The sequence below is a fragment of the Delphinapterus leucas genome, chromosome 1 (genome assembly GCF_059928025.1).
Source record: "Delphinapterus leucas isolate spDelLeu-1000000601 "Yukka" chromosome 1, BTC_Dleu_Yukka2, whole genome shotgun sequence".
NCBI lineage: Eukaryota > Metazoa > Chordata > Mammalia > Artiodactyla > Monodontidae > Delphinapterus > Delphinapterus leucas.
In genome coordinates, this window is record NC_143129.1 from 33,390,699 (window position 1) to 33,411,596 (window position 20,898).

General features: G+C 36.1%; 1 protein-coding gene across 5 annotated transcripts in view; it reads left to right on the top strand.

Annotated features, from left to right (window-relative positions):
• The window catches only part of LOC149750448 (uncharacterized), an 88,076-nt gene that overhangs the window by 43,385 nt on the left and 23,793 nt on the right, over positions 1-20,898 (top strand). The window contains exons 5-7 of one of the 5 annotated variants that reach the window (XM_089919625.1): positions 3,025-3,142; positions 4,062-4,121; positions 4,701-5,319. In XM_089919625.1, coding sequence (XP_089775751.1) covers positions 3,025-3,142; positions 4,062-4,121; positions 4,701-4,726 — 204 coding nt within the window. In that variant the 3' untranslated portion in view covers positions 4,727-5,319. Of the gene's footprint in view, positions 1-3,024; positions 3,773-4,061; positions 5,320-20,898 lie in introns of those variants that run through there. The other 4 variants (XR_016394765.1, XM_089919687.1, XM_089919576.1 and 1 more) reach the window with 4 other exon arrangements.

Consider the following 20,898-nt stretch of genomic DNA (forward strand, 5'->3'; position numbering starts at 1 on the left):
TCAGCTTCCTTACTAACTAGATGAATGATGGTTGTATATGTTACTTCCCCACTTTGGGTCTCATGTTTGATTTGAAAAGTGAAAGTGTTTTATCGTAAGGTAACATCTAGAAATTTGTTTCTGCTCTAATATCATATGATCCTGTGATCTGTGAAGCTGAAGTTGTCTTTTTGCGACCTGGGTTTTGTGAGGTGTTAAGGCTTGGGATACATGTATTGTTACGAACTCAATATAATTGTTTGGAAGACTTGAGATTATTGGAGATTATAATAACTAGATTAATAGCTGATGTTTGGCTTTTTCATTGGAAAATAGTTCTGGCTATAAAACCTATTTTTGACTGGAAATATACCAGGACTAGCCATTGTTTTGCTTCCTACAGAGATAAATGATCTGTTAGTGCTGTTCACATGAAGCTATCACTGTTATTTTTTTCGATGTCATATAGATTATACCATTGCCCCTATAAACCCTTTCCTCCCGACAGTCGTGGACATTTTTATTCCTAGCATGATTTGGGATATGTGTGTGTATGTGTTTGTTTTAAATCATGTTTAATGTTTGTTATGCTAATTTTAGTTCAGTTGTCACTACCAAAGCAACCCCCAGGCTAGATCATGTTATTTGTTTCCGTGGTGGTTTTTTTCTTCTCATAGTCTGCATTTTATATTTGTGTGTGTGTGTGTGTGTGTGTTTGTATATATATATATATATTTATATATAGATATCTGATTTTATAGTATCTTTTTTCCCAGCTGGATTGAAAGCTCTTGGAGAGCAGTAACCACATTTCTTTTGCTGACCTTCATCTATTATGTCTGGCACATAATTGACATTCAGGATGTATTTTTGAATAAACTAATAAATTCATATTGTTTCCCAAGAAATATTAAATAAGTAGAAATATAGTGGTAAATAAAAACTCAAAATACTTACTAGAATTAACTGTAGCCTTTGCTCTTATAAAACAGTGAATCTAAAATGAAAGGAAAAAATAACCAAGGTGGTTGTATAAATGACTTTTATTATTGTTTGTGCAAGAACAGTGAACATTCCCTAGTACAGGAAGCAAGTTTTAAAAACTGCTGGCAGAACTAAGAAGTCAGACTGTCCTTGACCCTTAGATCATATGTTTTAGAGCCTGAGTTTCCTCAAATCTTCTTCAGTTTGGAGTAAACATTTTGACACAACGAAAGATTTATTCTGTAATTTTGGTCTTTATAAACAAAGAGCTTAACTAAATTTGTAGAAACAAAAAAGAAAACTTTCTCATTTGTACTAGTTTCATTTTTAAAAAGTTCATTTCCTTTCAAGTGCATAATACTGTAAAGTGAGCTCAGCTGTATTAGTAGATAAACATGTTGATTCATTTGGCCCTGAGCTACTGAATGAAGCCTGGAGGGGCACACTTTGTTCTTTCCCCCACCCAGTGGCAGAATGTTTTTCTTCCTCTTCTCCTTATTGTGGGAAGGAGACTGGAATAAGTGACTATTTAGGTTTACCTGAATTGATTAGGAGGTAAGGGAAAAAGATTTCTTCACTACTTCTTTTTCTTATTTTAATTCTTGTCATTAATATAAAGCGTATGTTTTTCATCCAGTTCTCATACGTTAATGAGTATGTGGAATAGTAGTTTGCTGTTACATATTACTTCACAGTTTTTATGAAGCCATTTTACTTAATACTCTATTTTGAGTTATTTATTGTTATGCGTCAGAGGTGTCTTCAGGTGTGTTGAGGGTGGACTTAATTTTGGAAGCAAAAAAAAGTAAGCTTATATCCAGTGGTATTGGGATAATATACTCATATGATTAATTTATGGTAGAGATTTTATGAAGTATATGAAGAATTTTTGTAAAAAACCTAGGATGATCCTTAGTATTTTGGAACAGATTTTAGAAAAGGACCAAAGTATGTGGCTTTCACATAAACCCTATAAGTAGTTGTTTGTTTCAGCACACATTGTTTCCCGTGTGTTTCATATCAAGTTAGGTACGGTGAATAGGCAAAGATTAATAAGAAATTCTCTGCCCTCAAGTAGCTTACTATCTGTGTACCATTTCCCAAAGTCATTATGGGTAGGTATTCCTCAAAAATAGATTTCTGCTTTTGAATAAGTTTGGGAAATACCTGGACTAAACAAAATAGAAGGTTTCCTTAGTAGGGTTCTCAAAAGTGTACATTGTAGAATTCCAAAAAGTAATTATAGTTTGTGAGAGTCTGAAAAAATTCCTTGTGACACAATTTTTTTTCTCATGAAACTTCTCAGGTGGGATCTGAGGGGATGGGAGGATGTGACAGATAGTGGCAGTAGCATGTTCAGAAAGAGGATGATTAATGTGTCATGGGACACCTTTTGTGAAACAGTGGACTCATGTAATATTCTTATCTAGCCCATGCCTTTGAATACGTCTCAGAAGTCTAGCATTTGCTGCAGATTCTCTGTTTATGCATCTTAATCCTTTATAGTTGGATGAAGGGCTTGATTCTTTTGATTGAATTAGTTAAGTGGAAATGGGAATTAGTAATTAATATGAAAAATGCTACCTGTTATCTCAAATTCAGCCTGTCTGAAAGCAGACTAACCATTTCTTCCAAAGTAGTTATACCTCCCAGCTTTTCTATTTGATTATACTGTTTTACCGCTTTTCTAGCACTTAGACATGAGACCACAGTTATTATTGACCTTTTCCTTTGTCTTATCCAACCATAACCCCAATGCCTATAACCAAATACTGCCTAATTTTTCCGTAATGTTCATCAGTGTTTTTTCCATTCCCACTGCTCATCTAGCTTAGATACACATGAAGTAAATGATCAGTAACTATTTGTCAGGTGATGGAATCTGTGTGTGATGTTTCCCAGTGCTAATCCAACACTGCTTTTATTCTGTCTCCCACTCCTAAATTTATATATCTGTCTGAATTATGCTCTTCTGTATGTGTTATATTACACTTTGTTCTCAAATCAGTTCCTATGTGCCCCTCCCCCTTTTTACATTCCTTAATTTCCTTTTCTTTGCAGCTTCTATTTCTTTTGCATTTCAGTAGCAGGAGTATTTTGTGTGGTGAAAAGTTGCTGTACTACTCTCATGACACTGTTCTCCAAAGCCTGGATCAAAGGGCAGAACAGGAGACTATGGGTGAGTTTCAAGGGCTGAGGAATGCTGTCACCCTCCAGCATTTCTGGTTCAATAGCGTCTAATCATTTTTGACAACTCTACCCCCAATGCTTTTAATAACTTCAGGGTTCATGATTGACTGGTTTGGTCTTATTTGCTTATTGAATACTTATCTGTTAGATACAGAATTATTAATTGTTTGTAAAAACTAAGTTACTAGTTAAATTTTGCTAATTTAAGCAGAAAGGAGGTCTCCTGGAGTTGATTGATGGAGAGGCCAGGCTGTCAGAATTGAGGCTATACAGCTGGGAAAGTGCCTTCATTCCCAAAACAGCTGTAGGAGAGAGAATATTCAGTAACTGAGTATTTTGCTTTTTAAAATTACATTCATATAGCTATTATATTCTTTTCTTTTTTTTTTCCCTTTCTTTTTTTGCGGTACATGGGCCTCCCACTGCCGCGGCCTCTCCGCCGCGGAGCGCAGGCCCCGGACGCGCAGGCCCAGCGGCCATGGCCCACGGGCCCAGCCGCTCTGCAACATGCGGGATCCTCCCGGACCGGGGCACGAAGCTGTGCCCCATGCATCGGCAGGCGGACCCCCAACCACTGCGTCACCAGGGAAGCCCTATTATACTCTTTAATTATAAACTTGTAAGTTGAGAAATTATTACTTTTCTTTTCAAGCAGAGGTTATTGTAGGGGAAATAGTGGGATGACTGGATTTGTATATCCTGGGATTTCAAATCCAGAGATGGGGAGAAAGAGGAAACACAAATTTTCAGAATATGAAAGGATAATTTTGGTCTACTTCGTGCTTGAGTACCCCTTTTTGAGCAGGGTTAGAGGATAGCCTTAGGTCAGTACATTTCTCAGTGTGTACTTGTTTAAACATAATTCAAATCTCTCGGTGAAAATTCTACCGGTTTCTTGTCTCTTACAGAAGAAAAAACAACCAAACTGCTATCAATAATCTTTAAGGCTCAGAATGATCTGGACAGAGGTAGAGTTACCATGAAGCTAATTAAAGCTTGAGGTCTCTTGCTTGTGCAGGCTGTTTCCTGGACGGGACCTAAATTGGTTAAGGCCACCATAGTTTTATACTTTGACTTCCTCCCTGTCACACTCTGCATCCTTGCAGGTTATGTTGGAGTGGACATAGGGAGTTTTGGAATCCTAAGGAGAGATGTGTTGGTACATTTATGTGATTTGCAGTACCTTTCACATATAGTTTAGTTATTGCGGGTTGACCCAGTTTAAGAATGCTTACCACCTGGGATCCTCACATGAAGGTACAAGGCCAGAGGCTGAATAGTGATATGAACTTGTACCGTGACACCCAGTCAGGACTGGAAGAATGTGGGTAATGGAGGAGAAACCAAGATGTCCATTTTAAAGTTTGTTAAACATTCTTCTAATCTTAGAACTCATGAAAGAAATGTAGAAGAGGTTTTCACAAATTCAATAATTTGAAGTATTTAAGCTGGGACAGAGTGAGCGCCATCAACAGGCAATTGTGAAGCTGAAAGAAACTTTTCTAAACTATCAATTATAAAAAATAAATTTTCACCCTCTATTCTAGGTGAAAGACTGAACTGTTCTCTCTGATGACTCTAGAAAATGATATTACAAAATCATTGTCATGAAGAGACAGTCAAGTGCAATACAGCCAAGATATGTAGGAAAAATTATTATGAAGGTGTGCCAGGGAGTTAATTATTTAAAATATTATGTTAGGATTGTTTGATGTGCTTGAGAACTATTAAAATTTTGTAATTTAATGTAGTTTTCTTTCTCATTCTGAAGAAATACTCAATTTAGGACTTAATTTTGTTTTTATAGTTTTGTATTCTCTTCCCCCAGTTTATAAACTTCAATCTCCATTAAAACCTAGATCTACCCTGGATTTCCTCTTGTCTGCCTCTTCTCATATACTCATCCCCTCATTCATTGCAGTCCAGACATATTCATCTGTTTGTCCCTCAAATGGATTATGTTTGCTCTCATGTCAGGCCTTAGGCACTTGGGTATTCCACTTTTTCCTTACCTTTTTTTTTATGAGGAAGATTTATTTATTTACTTTTTTAAACATCTTTATTGGAGTATAATTGCTTTACAATGGTGTGTTAGTTTCTGCTCTATAACAAAGTGAATCAGCCATACATATACATATATTACCATATCTCCTCCCTCTTGCATCTCCCTCCCACCCTCCCTATCCCACCCCACTAGGTGGATACAAAGCACCCAGCTGATACCCCTGTGCTATGCAGCTGCTTCCCACTAGCTATTTTCCATTTGGTAGTGTATATACGTACGTGCCACTCTCTTACTTTGTCCCAGCTTACCCTTCCCCCTCCCAGTGTCCTCAAGTCCATTCTCTACGTTTGCGTGTTTATTCCTGTCCTGCCCCTAGGTTCTTCATAACCTTTTTTTTTTTTTTTAGATTCCATATATATGTGTTAGCATACAGTATATGTTTTTCTCCTTCTGACTTACTTCACTCTGTATGACAGTCTCTAGGTCCATCCCAGATAACTCAATTTTGTTTCTATTTATGGCTGAGTAATATTCCATTATATATATATGCCACATCTTCTTTATCCATTCATCTATCGATGAACAGTTAGGTTGCTTCCATGTGCTGGCTATTGTAAATAGAGCTTCAGTGAACATTGTGGTACATGACTCTTTCTGAATTATGGTGTTCTCAGGGTATATGCCCAGTAGTGGGATTGCTGGGTCGTATGGTAGTTCTATTTGTAGTTTTTTAAGGAACCTCCATACTGTTCTCCATAGTGGCTGTATCAATTTACATTCCCACCAACAGTGCAAGAGGGTTCCCTTTTCTCCACACCCTCTCCAGCATTTATTGTTTGTAGATTTTTTTGATGATGGCCATTCTGACTGGTGTGAGGTGATACCTCATTGTAGTTTTGATTTGCATTTCTCTAATGATTAGTGATGTTGAGCATCCTTTCATGTGTTTGTTGGCAATCTGTATATATTCTTTGGAGAAATGTCTGTTTAGGTCTTCTGCCCATTTTTGGATTGGGTTGTTTGTTTTTTTGATATTGAGCTGCATGAGCTGCTTGTATACTTTGGAGATTAATCCTTTGTCAGTTGCTTCATTTGTGAATATTTTCCCCCATTTTGAGGGTTGTGTTTTTGTCTTGTTTATGGTTTCCTTTGCTGTGCAAAAGCTTTGAAGTTTCATTAGGTCCCATTAGTTTATTTTTGTTTTTATTTCCATTTCTCTAGGAGGTGGGTCAGAAAGTATCTTGCGGTGATTTATGTCATGGAGTGTTCTGCCTATGTTTTCCTCTAAGAGTTTTATAGTGTCTGGCCTTACATTTAGGTCTCTAGTCCATTTTGAGTTTACTTTTGTGTATGGTGTTAGGGAGTGTTCTAATTTCATTCATTTACATGTAGCTGTCCAGTTTTCCCAGCACCACTTATTGAAGAGGATGTCTTTTCTCCATTGTATATTCTTGCCTCCTTTATCAAAAAGAAGGTGACCATATGTATGTGGGTTTATCTCTGGGCTTTCTATCCTCTTCCATTGATCTATATTTCTGTTTTTGTGCCAATACCATACTGCCTTGATTAATGTAGCTTTGTAGTATAGTCTGAAGTAAGGGAGACTGATTCCTCCACCTCTGTATTTCTTTCTCAAGATTGCTTTGGCTATTTGGGGTCTTTTTTGTTTCCATACAAACTGTGAAATTTTTTGTTCTAGTTCTGTGAAAAATGCCATTGGTAGTTTAATAGGGATTGCATTGAATCTGTAGATTGCTTTGGGTAGTATAGTCAATTTCACAATGCAGATTCTTCCAATCCAAGAACATGGTATATCTCTTCATCTGTTTGTATCATCTTTAATTTCTTTCATCAGTGTTGTATAGTTTTCTGCATACAGGTCGTTTGTCTCCTTAAGTAGGTTTATTCCTAGGTATTTTATTCTTTTTGCTGCTGTGGTAAATGGGAGTGTTTCCTTAATTTCTCTTTCAGATTTTTCATCATTATTATATAGGATTACAAGAGATTTCTGTGCATTAACTTTGTATCCTGCTACTTTACCAAATTCATTAATTAGCTCTAATAGTTTTCTGGTAGCATCTTTAGGATTCTCTATGTATAGTATCATGTCATCTGCAAACAGTGACAGTTTCACTTCTTTTCTGATTTGGATTCCTTTTATTTCCTTTTATTCTCTGATTGCTGTGGCTAAATATTCCAAAACTATGTTGAATAAGAGTGGTGAGAGTGGGCAGCCTTGTCTTGTTCCTGATCTTAGTGGAAATGGTTTCAGTTTTTCACCATTGAGAACGATGTTGGCTGTGGGTTTGTCATATATGGCCTTTATTATGTTGAGGTAAGTTCCCTCTATGCGTACTTTCTGGAGGGTTTGAATCATAAATGCTTGTTGAATTCTGTCGAAAGCTTTTTCTGCGTCTATTGAGATGATCATATGGCTTTTCTCCTTCAATCTGTTAATATGGTGTATCACATTGATTTGCGTATATTGAAGAATCCTTGCATCCCTGGGAAAAACCCCATTTGATCATGGTGCATGATCATTTTAATATGCTGTTGTATTCTGTTTGCTAGTATTTTGTTGAGGATTTTTGGATCTATGTTCATCAGTGATGTTGGCCTGTAGTTTTCTTTTTTTGTGGCATCTTTGTCTGGTTTTGGTATCAGGGTGATGGTGGCCTCATAGAATGAGTCTGGGAGTATTCCTCACTGCTATATTTTGGAAGAGTTTGAGAAGGATAGGTGTTAGCTCTTCTCTAAATGTTTGATAGAATTCGCCTGTGAAGCCGTCTGGTCCAGGGCTTTTGTTTGTTTGAAGATTTTTGATCACATTTCAGTTTCAGTGCTTGTGATTGGTCTGTTTATATTTTCTCTTTCTTCCTGGTTCAGTCTCAGAGGGTTGTGCTTTTCTAAGAATTTGTCCATTTCTTCCAGGTTGTCCATTTTATTGGCATAGAGTTGCTTGTAGTAATCTCTCATGATCCTTTGTATTTCTGCATTGTCAGTTGTTACTTCTCCTTTTTCATTTCTAATTCTGTTGATTTGAGTCTTCTCCCTTTTTTCCTTGATGAGTCTCGCTAATGTTTTATCAATTTTGTTTATCCTCTCAAAGAACCAGCTTTTAGTGTTATTGATCTTTGCTGTCGTTAACTTCATTTCTTTTTCATTTATTTCTGATCGGATCTTTATGATTTCTTTCCTTCTGCTAACTTTGGGGTTTTTTTGTTCTTCTTTCTCTAATTGCTTTAGGTGTTAGGTTAGGTTTTTTATTTGAGATGTTTCTTGTTTGTTGAGGTAGGATTGTATTGCTGTAAACTTCCCTCTTAGAACTGCTTTTGCTGCATCCCATAGGTTTTGGGTTGTCGTGTTTTCATTGTCATTTGTTTCTAGGTATTTTTTGATTTCCTCTTCGATTTTTTCAGTGATCTCTAGGTTATGTACTAGTGTATTGTTTAGCCTCCATGTGTTTGTATTTTTTACAGATTTTTTCCTGTAATTGATATCTACTCTCATAGTGTTGTGGTCGGAAAAGATACTTGATACGATTTCAGTTCACAAAGGCTTGGTTTGTGACCCAAGATATGATCTATCCTGGAGAATGGTCCATGAGCACTTGAGAAGAAAGTGTATTCTGTTGTTTTTGCATGGAATGTCCTATAAATATCAATTAAGTCCATCTTGTTTAATGTATCATTTAAAGCTTGTGTTTCCTTATTTATTTGCATTTTGGATGATCTGTCCATTGGTGAAAGTGGGGTGTTAAAGTCCCCTACTGTGATTGTGTTACTGTCGATTTCCCCTTTTATGGCTGTTAGCATTTGCCTTATGTATTGAAGTGCTCCTATATTGGGTGCATAAATATTTACAATTGTTATATCTTCTCCTTGGATTGATCCCTTGATCATTATGTAGTGTCCTTCTTTGTCTCTTGTAATAGTCTTTATTTTAAAGTCTGTATTGTCTGATATGAGAAGTGCTACTCCAGCTTTCTTTTGATTTCCATTTGCAAGGAATATATTTTTCCATCCCCTCACTTTCAGTTTGTATGTGTCCCTAGGCCTGAAGTGGGTCTCTTGTAGGCATCGTATATAGGGGTCTTGTTTTTGTATCCATCAGCCAGTCTGTGTCTTTTGGTGGGAGCATTTAATCCATTTACATTTAAGGTAGTTATCGATATGTATGTACCTACTACCATTTTCTTAATTATTTTGGGTTTGTTATTTTAAATCTTTTCCCTCTCTTGTGTTTCCTGCCTAGAGAAGTTCCTTTAGCATTTGTTGTAGAGCTGGTTTGGTGGTGCTGAATTCTTTTAGCTTTTGCTTGTCTGTAAAGGTTTTAATTTCTCTGTTGAATCTGAATGAGATCCTTGCTGGGTAGAGTAATCTTGGTTGTGGGTTTTTCCCTTTCGTCACTTTAAATATGTCCTGCCACTTCCTTCTGTCTTGCAGAGTTTTTGCTGAAAGATCAGCTGTTAACCTTATGGGGATTCCCTTGTATGTTATTTGTTTTTTTTCCCTTGCTGCTTTTAATATTTGTTCTTTGTATTTAATTTTTCATAGTTTGATTAAGATGTGTCTTGGCATGTTTCTCCTTGGATTTATCCTGTATGGGACTCTCTGTGCTTCCTGGACTATTTCCTTTCCCATATTAGGGAAGTTTTCAACTATTAATCTCTTCAGGTATTTTCTCAGTCCCTTTGTTTTCTCTTCTTCTTCTAGGACCCCTGTAATTCAAATGTTGATGCATTTCATGTTGTCCCAGAAGTCTCTGAAATTGTCCTCAATTCTTTTCATTCTTTTCTCTTTATTTTTCTCTGTGGCAGTTTTTTCCACTATTTTATCTTCCAGGTCACTTATCCGTTCTTCTGCCTCAGTTATTCTGTTATTGATTCCTTCTAGAGAATTTTTAATTTCATTTATTGTGTTGTTCATCATTGTTTGTTTGCTCTTTAGTTCTTCCAGGTCCTTGTTAAACATATCTTGTATTTTCTCCATTCTGTTGCCAAGATTTTGGATCATCTTTAGTATCATTACTCTGAATTCTCTTTCAGGTAGACTGCCTATTTCCTCTTCATTTGTTTGGTCTGGTGGGTTTTTACCTTGCTCCTTCTGTTCTATATTCCTCTGTCTTCTCATTTTTCTTAGCTTACTGTGTTTGGGGTCTCCATTTTGCAGGCTGCAGGTTCATAGTTCCTGCTGTTTTTGGTGTCTGCCCCCAGTGGCTATGTTTGATTCAGTGGGTTGTGTAGGCTTCATGGTGGTGGGGACTGGTGCCTGTGTTCTGGTGGATGAGGCTTGATCTTGTCTTTCTGGTGGGGAGGACCATGTCCAGTGGTGTTTTTCAGGGTGTGTTTGACCTTATGGTTTTAGGCAGCCTCTCTGCTAATGGGTGTGGTTGTGTTCCTTTCTTGGTAGTTATTTGGCATGGGGTGTCCAGTACTGTAGCTTGCTGGTTGTTGAGTGGAGCTGGGTCTTAGCATTGAGATGGAGATCTCTGGGAGAGCTTTCGCCGTTTGATATTATGTAAGGCTGGGAGGTCTCTGGTGGACCAATGTCCTGAACTCGGCTGTGCCACCTCAGAGGCACAGGCCTGATACCCTGCCGGAGCACCAAGACCCTGTCAGCCACTCGGCCAGGTATGTGGGGCGTTTCTTGCCTTTTAGGAAGTCTGAGGTCTTCTGTCAGCGTTCAGTAGATGTTCTGTAGGAGTTGTTCCACATGTAGGTGTAGTTTTGATGTATTTGTGGGGAGGATGGTGATCTCCACGTCCTATTCCGCCGGCATCTTGAAGGTGCCCCCTCTGCCCGGAGGTGGGCGGAAACAGCCAGCCATCTCTAGGCGGCAGTGAAGTTGGGCGGCGGAGCTCACGGGCTCCGGCAGATCAGGGAGAACAAGGTACCCAGCAAGAAGGCGGCCACAGCGCAGCCCCGGTACAGGCTGAGCCTGAGGAGGCTTTCCTTACCTTTTCGAAGGATTTTTTATTATTTACTTCTCAGGACAAGTGTACTTCTTCTAGAGTCTTTGAACACCCAAAGTATCCTTTTCTTCCTCCCTCATCTCTACCACATCACCTGTTCTAATATTTTTAAAGCATTTACCAGTACGTGACTTTTTGTTTGTTTATATTTTTATTGACTGCCTCCACCTTCGAGAATATGAGCTTCATCTGTGAGAGTTATATCGTTCACTGCTGTATTCCCAGAGCCTGGAATAGCGTCTGGATCTTTAGTCACTCAATGGATATATTTTGAATGAAGTGTTATTAATGAGCTTGAACTTGTACATTTTGCTATGTACTTCTGTGCTATGTATTTACAGTTTCTAATTTTGTTAATTTTTCTTGCATGCCATTTGTCTCTTACAGAGAAAAAAAACTTTGTCTCTTACAGGTTGTATTCACTGAATGTAATGCTGGGTTGTCTTATCAATTTGTATAAACACTCTTTTGATCTTTTCTGCAAATATTGCTTAAGTTTGTTATCTGCCATTATATTTTGATTAAAAGCATTCTGTTTTGGAATATTCAAGCAAACAAAAAACTATAGAGAATAATAAGATGAGCACTCATGTACCCGTCTTGTAGCTTTATAATATTTTAGTATCAGATCCTTCTTTTTAATTAATTGAGCATTACAGATGCACTTGAAGTTTATGCATCCCTCTCATATTACTCCATCTCCTTTTACCCTGCTTATCCAGAGGTATACCTAGTTCTGTGTTTGCCATTCTCATGCATTTATATTTAAAATATTTTCTTATGTATATATGCATATATTAATAATAGAACTAGTATGTTTTCAAACTTTGTATAAATGATACCATACTGCATGTATCTTCTCCAGCTTTTTTTTTTATTTAAGTAGGTGATTTACATTGTTGTGATAGTTTTAGGTGTACAACAAAGTGATTCAGTTATACATATATATCAATTCTTTTTCAGATTCTTTTCCATTATAGGGTATTACAAGGTATTGAATATAGTGCTATACAGTAGGCCCTTGTTTACCTATTTTGTATATAGTAACATGTATCTGTTAATGCCATACTCCAAATTTATACCTCCCCCGCTTCCCCCTTTGGTAACCATAAGTTTGTTTTCAGTGCCTGTGAGTCTATTTCTGTTTTGTAAATAAGTTCATTTGTATCATTTTTTTTAGATTCCACATATAAGTGATATCATGACTTTTGTATTTTCTGTGTGACTTACTTCACTTAGTATGGTAATCTCTAGGTCCATCCATGTTGTTGCAAATGGCATTATTTCGTTCTTTTTTATGGCTGAGTAAATATCCCATTATATATATATACATATGTATATACACACACACACATATATATATATATATATATATATATATATATCATATCTTCTTTATGCATTTCATTCCTCTGTCAGTGGACATTTAGGTTGCTTCCATGCCTTGGCTATTATAAATAGTGCTGCTATGAATATTGGGGTGCATGTATCTTTTTGAAATAGGAGTTTTCCTCTTTTCTGGATATATGCCCAGGAGTGGAATTGCTGGATCATATGGTAACTCTATTTTTAGTTTTTTAAGGAACCTGTATGCTTTTCTTCATAGTGGCTGCACCCATTTATATTCCTATCAATAGTATAGCAGGGTTCCCTTGTCTCCACACACTCTCCACCATTTATTTATGTAGACCTTCTGATGATGGCTATTCTGACTGATGTGAGGTGATACCTGATTGTAGTTTTGATTTGTATTTCTCTGATAATTGGTGATGTTGAGCATCTTTTCATGTGCCTGTTGGCCATGTGTATGTTTTCTTTGGAGAAATGTCTCTTTAGGTCTTTTGCCCATTTTTTGATTAGGTTGTTTTTTGATATTGACCTGTATGAACTATTTGTATATTTTGGAAATTAATCCCTTGTTTGTTGCATCATTTACAAATATTTTCTCCCATTCCTCAGGTTGTCTTTTTGTTTTGTGTATGGTTTTCTTTGCTGTGCAAAAGTTTAATTAGGTCCCATTTATTTAATTTTGCTTTTATTTTCATTACTCTAGGAGTTGGATCCAAAAAAGTATTGCTGCAATTTATGTTAAAGAGTGTTCTGCCTATGTTTTCCCCTAGGAGTATCATAGTATCCAGTCTTACATTCAGGTCTTTAATCTGTTTTGAGTTTATTTTTTGTGTGTGGTGTTAGAGAATGTTCTAATTTCATTCTTCTGCATGTAGCTGTCCAGTTTTTCCATCACAACTTACTGAAGAAGACTGTCTTTTCTTCATTGTATATTCTTGCCTCTGTTGTCATAGATTAATTGACCATAGGTGTGAGGATTTATTCCTGAACTTTCTGTCCTGTTCCTTTGATCTATGTGTCTGTTTTTGTGCCAGTATCATACTGCTTTGATGACAGTAGCTTTGTAGTATAGTCTGAAGTCAGGGAGCCTGATACCTCCAGCTGAGTTCTTCTTTCTCAAGATTGTTTTGGCTATTCGGGGTCTTTTGTGTTTCCATATAAATTTAAAAATTATTCGTTCTAGTTCTGTGAAAAATGCCATCAGTAATTTGATAGGGATTGTATTGAATATATAGATTTCCTTGGGCAATGTGGTTATTTTAACAATTATTGATTTTTCCAATTGTGGAAAATGGTATCTTTCCATATGTTTATGTCATCTTCAGTTTCTTTCATCAGTGTCTTACAGTTTGTGGGGTATAGGTCTTTTGGCTCCTTAGGAAGGTTTATTCCTAGCTATTTTATTCTTTTTGATGTGATGATAAATGAGATTGTTTCTTTAATTTCTCTTTCTGATATTTCATTGTTAGTGTATAGAAATGTAACAGATTTCTGTATATTAATTTTGTATCCCGCAACTTTATCTAATTTATTAGTAGTTTTTAGAGTTCTAGCAGTTTTTTGGTGGCTACTTGAGGATTTTCTGTGTACAGTATTATGTCATCTGCAAATAGTGACAGTTTTACTTCTTTGTTTCCAATTTGGATTCCTTTTATTTCTTATTCTCATCTGATTGCTGTGGCTAGGACTTCCAAAACTGTGTTGAAAAAAAGTGGTGAGAGTGGGCTTCCTTGTCTTATCTTTTCACCATTGAGTATGATGTTAGCTGTGGGTTTGTCATATATGGGCTTTATTATATGGAGGTATGTTTGCTCTTTGCCCACTTTCTGGAGACTTTTTATCATAAATGGATGTTGAATTTTATCAAAAGCTTTTCTGCATCTATTTAGGTGATCATACGGTTTTCATTCTTCAATTTTTTTAAAAAAATTTTATTTTATATTGGAGCAGAGATGATTAACAGTGTTGTGTTAGTTTTAGGTGTACAGCAAAGTGATTCAGTTATACATATACATGTATCTATTCTTTTTCAAATTCTTTTCCCATTTAGGTTATTACAGAGTATTGAGCAGAGTTCCCTGTGCTATACAGTAAGTCCTTGTTGGTTATCTATTTTAAATATAGCAGTGTGTACATGTCAATCCCAAACTCCCAATCTGTTCCTCCCCACGCACCCTTCCCCCCTAGTAACCATAAGTTTGTTCTCTAAGTTTGTGAGTCTGTTTCTGTATTGTAGATAAGTTCGTTTATATCATTTTTGTTTTAGATTCCTCATATAAGCAATATCATATGATAGTTGTTTTTCTCTGTCTGACTTACTTCACTTAGAATGATAATCTCCAGGTCCATCCATGTTATTGTAAATGGCATTATTTTATTCATTTTAAAGGATGAGTAACATTCCATTGTATATATGTACTACATCTCTTTATCCATTCATCTGTCGATGGATGTTTAGGTTGCTTCATTCTTCAATTTGTTAATGTGGTGTATCACATTGACTTGCTGATATTGAAGAATCCTTGCGTTCCTGGGACAAATCCCATTTGACATGGCATGTGATCTTTTTAAGGTATTTTTGGATTCTGTTTGCTAGTATTTTGTTGAAGATTTTTACATCTATGTTCATCAGTGATATTGGCCTGTAATTTTCTTCTATTGTGATATCTTTGTCTGGTTTTGGTATTAGGGTCATGGTAGCTTCATAGAATGAGGTTGGAAGTTTTCCTTCCTCTGCCATTTTTTGGAATAGTTTCAGGAGGATAGGTGTTAATGCTTCTCTAAATGTTTGGTAGAGTTTACCTGTGAAGCCATCTGGTCCTGGACTTTTGTTTGTTTGGGGAGTTTTTAAATTACTGATGTAATTGCATTACTGTTAATTGGTTTGTTCATATTTTCTGTTCCTTCCTGGTTCAGTCTTGGGAGACTGTACCTTGCTAAGAATTTGTCCATTTCTTCTAGGTTGTCCATTTTATTGGTGTGTAGTTGCTTGGAGTAGTCTCTTATGATGTATTTCTGTATTTCTATGGTGTCGTTTATAACTTCTCCTTTTTCATTTCTATTTTGATTGATTTGGGCCCTGTCTCTTTTTTTCTTGATGACTCTGGTTAAAGTTTTATCAATTTTGTTTACCTTTTCACAGAACCAGCTTTTGGTTTCATTGATCTTTTCTGTTGTTTTTTTAGTCTCTATTTCATTTATTTCTGCTCTGATCTTTATGATTTTTTTCCTTCTACTAACTTTGGGTTTTGTTTTTCTTTCTGTAGTTGCTTTAGGTTAGGTTGTTTATTTGATATTTTTCTTGTTTCCTGAGGTATGCTTATATTGCTATAAACTTCCTTCTTAGAATTGCTTTTGCTGTGTCCCATTGTTGTGTTTTCATTTGTCTCTAGGTACTTTTTGATTTCCTCTTTGATTTCTGCAGTGATCCATTGGTTGTTTAGTAACATATTGTTTAGCCTCCACGTGTTTGTGTTTTTTTGCAGTATTTTTCTTGTAGTTGATTTCTAGTCCTACAACCTGGTGGTCGGGGAAGATGCTTGATATGATTTCAATTTCCTTAAATTCACCAAGGCTTGTTTTGTGGCCTAGCATGTGATCTGTCCTGGAGAATGTTCCATGTGCACTTGAAAAGAATGTGTATTCTGCTTTCAGGTGGAATGCTCTCTCTCTATATCAATTAAGTACATTTGGTCTAATGTGTTACTTAAGGTCGGTGTTTCCTTATTGATTTTCTGTCTGGATGATCTGTCAATTGATGGTAAGTGGGGCATTAAAGTCCCCTACTATTATTGTATTACTGTCGACTTCTCCTTTTACGTCTATTAACATTTTCTTTATATATTGAGATGCTCCTATGCTGGGTGCATGTATTTTATAATTGTTATATCTTCTTGGATTGATCCCTTGATCATAGATGGATGAGTGTCCGTCTTTGTCTCTTGTAACAGTCTTTGTTTTAAAGTCTATTTTGTCTGATATGAGTATTGCTACTCCAGTTTTCCATTTGCCTGGAATACCTTTCTCCATCCCCTCACTTTCAGTCTCTATGTGTCTCTAGATCTGAAGTGCGTCTTTTGTAGGCAGCATATATGTGGGTCTTGTTTTTGTATCCATTCAGTCAGTCCAAGACTTCTGGCTGGAGCATTTAGTTCGTTCATTTACATTTAAGGTAATTATCAGTATGTATGTTCTTGTTGCCATTTTTTAAATTGTTTTGAATTTGTTTTTGTAGGTCTCCCCCCGTTCTTCTTTTGTTCTCTTCTTGTGATTTGATGAGTGTCTTTATTTAGTGTTATGTTTGGATTCCCTTTTCTTTTTTGTGTGTATATCTGTTACAGGTTTTTTTTTTTTTTAAAACATCTTTATTGGAGTATAATTGCTTTACAGTGGTGTGTTAGTTTCTGCTTTATAACAAAGTGAATTGTTTGTGGTTACCATGAGGTTTTTGTCGGGCACTCTATATATACTTGGTTGTTTTAAGTTACTGATCTCTCACTTTCTAATACATTTTAACAACCTTACATTTGTACTCTCCTTCCCTCACAGTTACTGTTTTTTGACACTGTATTTTTCATCTAATTGTTCTGTGTATCCCTTATTGTGGATAGAGATGATTTTACTACTTTTGTCTTTTAACCTCCCTACTAGCTTTGTGTGTGTTCATGATTTCCTACCTTTATTGTATGTTTCCCTTTACTGGTGATGTTTTTTATTTCGTAATTTTCTTAGTCCTAGTTATGGCCTTTTCTTTTTCATGTAGAGAAGTTCCTTTAACATTTGCTGTAAAGGTGGTTTGGTGGTGCCGAATTCTTTTAGCTTTTGCTTGTCTGTAAAGGTTTTGATTTCTTCATCAAATCTGAATGAGAGCCTTGCTGAGTAGAACATTCTTGGTTGTAGGTTTTTCCCTTTCATCACTCTAAATATATTGTGCCATTCTCTTCTGGTCTGCAGTTTCTGCTGAAAAATCAGCTGATAGCCTTTATAAACCTTCTTTTAGTGTTATGTTTTTAAGGTGTATTTATATTGATACACGGAGTTCTGATTTCTTCATTTTCACTGCTGCGTGGTTTTGCATGAATAAACCACGCTTTTTAAAACTGTTCTGTTGAAGAGCTTTAAGTGGTTGCCAGTTTTTTACCTATTACAAGCAGTGCTGCAACAAATGTTTTTGTACGTTCCCCATGTATATGTGAAATTTTTATTGCAAATAGAAAATTGCTAGGTCATAGGGTATGCTCTCCCTTCACCTTTACTAGATTTTGTATATTGTTTTCTGAAGTAGTTGTTAACACTTTACTTCCACCAGCAGTTTGTGAGACTTTTCTTCTTGTCACACATAAGTTTTGTCATTCTGATGTGTGAGAATTGGTATTTTGGTGTTTTAAATTTGAATTTCTCTGGTTATTAATGGGGTTTCTAGTTCTTTTCATATGTTTATTGCTACGTAATTTCTTTTATAAATTGCATTTTCTACTCTTTGCCCCACTCCCTTTTTTGTATTAGATGGTTTGTCCTTGTTGACTTGTAGGAAGTTTTCAAGAATTGATATTCATTATTTGTTATTTGAATTATAAATACTTTCTTTTAGTTTGTGGCTTGTCCTTTTAGTTGTATGAGTACTAACTTTTTTGTACCAAAACCTTTCATTTTCAATATAGATACATTTGTCAATCTTTTCCTTTATAATTTTGCTTCTTATAATTCTTATAGTTCTTATAATTTTTAAGAACTTCCTTTCCTACATTGAGGTTATAACAATAGTCTTTATTTATTGTCTATTGCTGCATAACAAATTACCAGCAAAACCTATTTGGTTAAAAGAAACAATAAATATTTATTATTTCTTTTCATTTCTGGGAGCAGGGTGTTTGTTTGGTTATGATCTTGGTCTCTTATGAGGTTGCAGTCAACATGTCAGTCAGGGCTTCAATCATCTGTAGGTTTAATTAAGGCTGGAGGACTTGCTTTTAAAGATAGCCTACTCAAATGGCCAGTGAGTTGGTGTAGGCTGTTGGTTGGAGGACTCAGTTCCTCTTGATGTGATCCTTTACTAGGGCCACTTGAGTGTTATCATAATTTGGAGGCTGACTTCCCCTGAATGAGTGAGCCAGGAGATCAGAGTGGAAACTAATGTCTTTTTTGATCTAGGCTCTGAAGTCACAGACTGTCAGTCAGCCTGTTCATTGTGGGAGGAGACCATACTGAGACTGGAATACCAGTGTGAGAGGATCACTGAAGGCTGTCTTGGAGCCTCACTACCAGAGTGTCTTACATTTTTTAATAAGATATCTAAAAGTTATTTCACATTTAGTTCTTCTTTATTCCACCTTGAGGATGTTATGTTTTGTGTGTGTGTGTGGGGAGGTGTAAAGAAGGGGTTCTAATCTTATTATGTTTCTAAAAGTATAATAATTGCCTCAATCTCATTTGTTGAGTAATCCATCATATTGTTCTTTTTATATGTGGGTTTGCTTCCGGGCTCTCTCTACTCTCTTTTAGCCTGCTTTTTCATTCCTGTACCAGTACCACTTTACAACAAGTACTGATCTCTCTAAGGCAAGTCTCAAACTCTTTTTACTCTTCTTCACTATTGGCTTAGCTCTTCTTGTCTCCAAAGGTTATTAAGAGAGAAATTGTTAAATAAATCCATTTGATTTTTAGAGTCAGGTTTTATGAAGAGTTCTGCTGGGATTTTGCTTAAGGAATATAAAAGTATAACCCTTTTTTCATTAAAAAATTAATAGGTGCTTAGTAAAGATTTGTGAAATACAGATAAGTTAAAAAAACTTAAAACAAATAAAGCATCCATAACCACATCACCCAAATATCATCATTATTGTAGCATTAAGAATTTTTAAAGTTTTGATTTTGTAAAAACTAAATCTTCTCTATAACAAAAACCATCACATATTGGGGAAAAAAATAAGGATTAACATTTTTATTATAGTGTGTGTCCATAAAACATTAAGAAAAAGATAAATAGAAAAATGGACAAAGAATATGAACAGACATTTGACAGAGGCGGATGTACAGAGAAGTCCATATGCTCATTCCTCAAATGTTAACATTTTCCACATTTGCATTTCTTTTTTCTCTCCTTATCCTCCCTGTCATTTCCTCTCTGTCTCAGTGCTTTGTTCCTCCTTCCCCATCAATATATGATATTTAAAATATATAGAAATATTTTAAATATATTTAAAGATACTTAGGTTCAAATACATAGATTTTCTGAACCGTTTGAGACATGATGACCCTTTTACCTTTATATACTTAAGTGTGTGTTTCTTAAAAGTAGGACGTTATCTTACTTAATTGAAGTATAGTTATCAAAATTAAGAAATTAACATTGACACAATGCTGTCATCCAGATATTGTCAATAATAACCTTTATAAGCCCTCCCTCTCCAAAAAAATCTTGGATCATCATGCAAGAGTCATTATGTGACATCATGATGTCTGGTCGTGCACCTGATACATCAGTTGTCATGTCTCTTTAGTCTACTTTAATCAGGAAGCACATGATATTGCTTCGTCCCAATCCTGGTGATGTTAACTTTGATCACTGGTTACAATGGTGTCTACCAAGATTCTTCTCCATTGTAAGGTTATTATTATTCCCTCTGTAATTAATAAGAATCTTGTGGTGTGATACCTTTTTTTTATTATTGATTATTTATTTTTGGCTGCACTGGCTTTTTGTTGCTGCAGGCAGGCTTTCTCTAGTTGCAGCGAACCGGGCCTACTGTTTGTTGAGGTGTGCGGGTTTCTCACTGTGGTGGCTTCTCTTGTTGTAGAGCATGAGCTCTAGGCACACAGACTCAGCAGTTGTGGCTTGTGGCCTCTAGGGCGCAGGCTCAGTAGTTGTGGCGCATGGGCTTAGCTGCTCCGCGGCACGTGGGATCTTCCCGAACCAGGGCTCGAACCTGTGCCCCCTGCATTGACAGGTGGATTCTTAACCACTGTGCCACCAGGGAAGTCCTGTGGTGTGATACTTTGTGACCATATAAATATCTGGTTGCTCGTCAAACTTTGGCCCACGAGTTTCAGCATCCAGTTATTGTTCTTGTTTGAGCCAGCTGTTTGTTATTCATGGTGATTTTCTAATTTAGTTGTTCCTTTTTAATTTTAATTGACTTTTCACTACAAAAAAAGGTTCTCCTTCATGAGAACTTTTATTCAAAAACGTTCTCCTATTTTTATGCTAATTTATTCAATGGATTATAGTCTTTTCCCATCATTATTAATTCTGAAATGCTCAAATTATCCTAGATTTGGCCCATGTAAGCCCTGAAAAGCTAGCTCTATATTCTTTTGACATGTTCCCATCAATTTGTGAAGACTTTCTCACACAATAAAATATTCCAGGCTCATCATATAGTTTCCCAGCTCTAGAATCAACCAATTTCTCCAGGGAG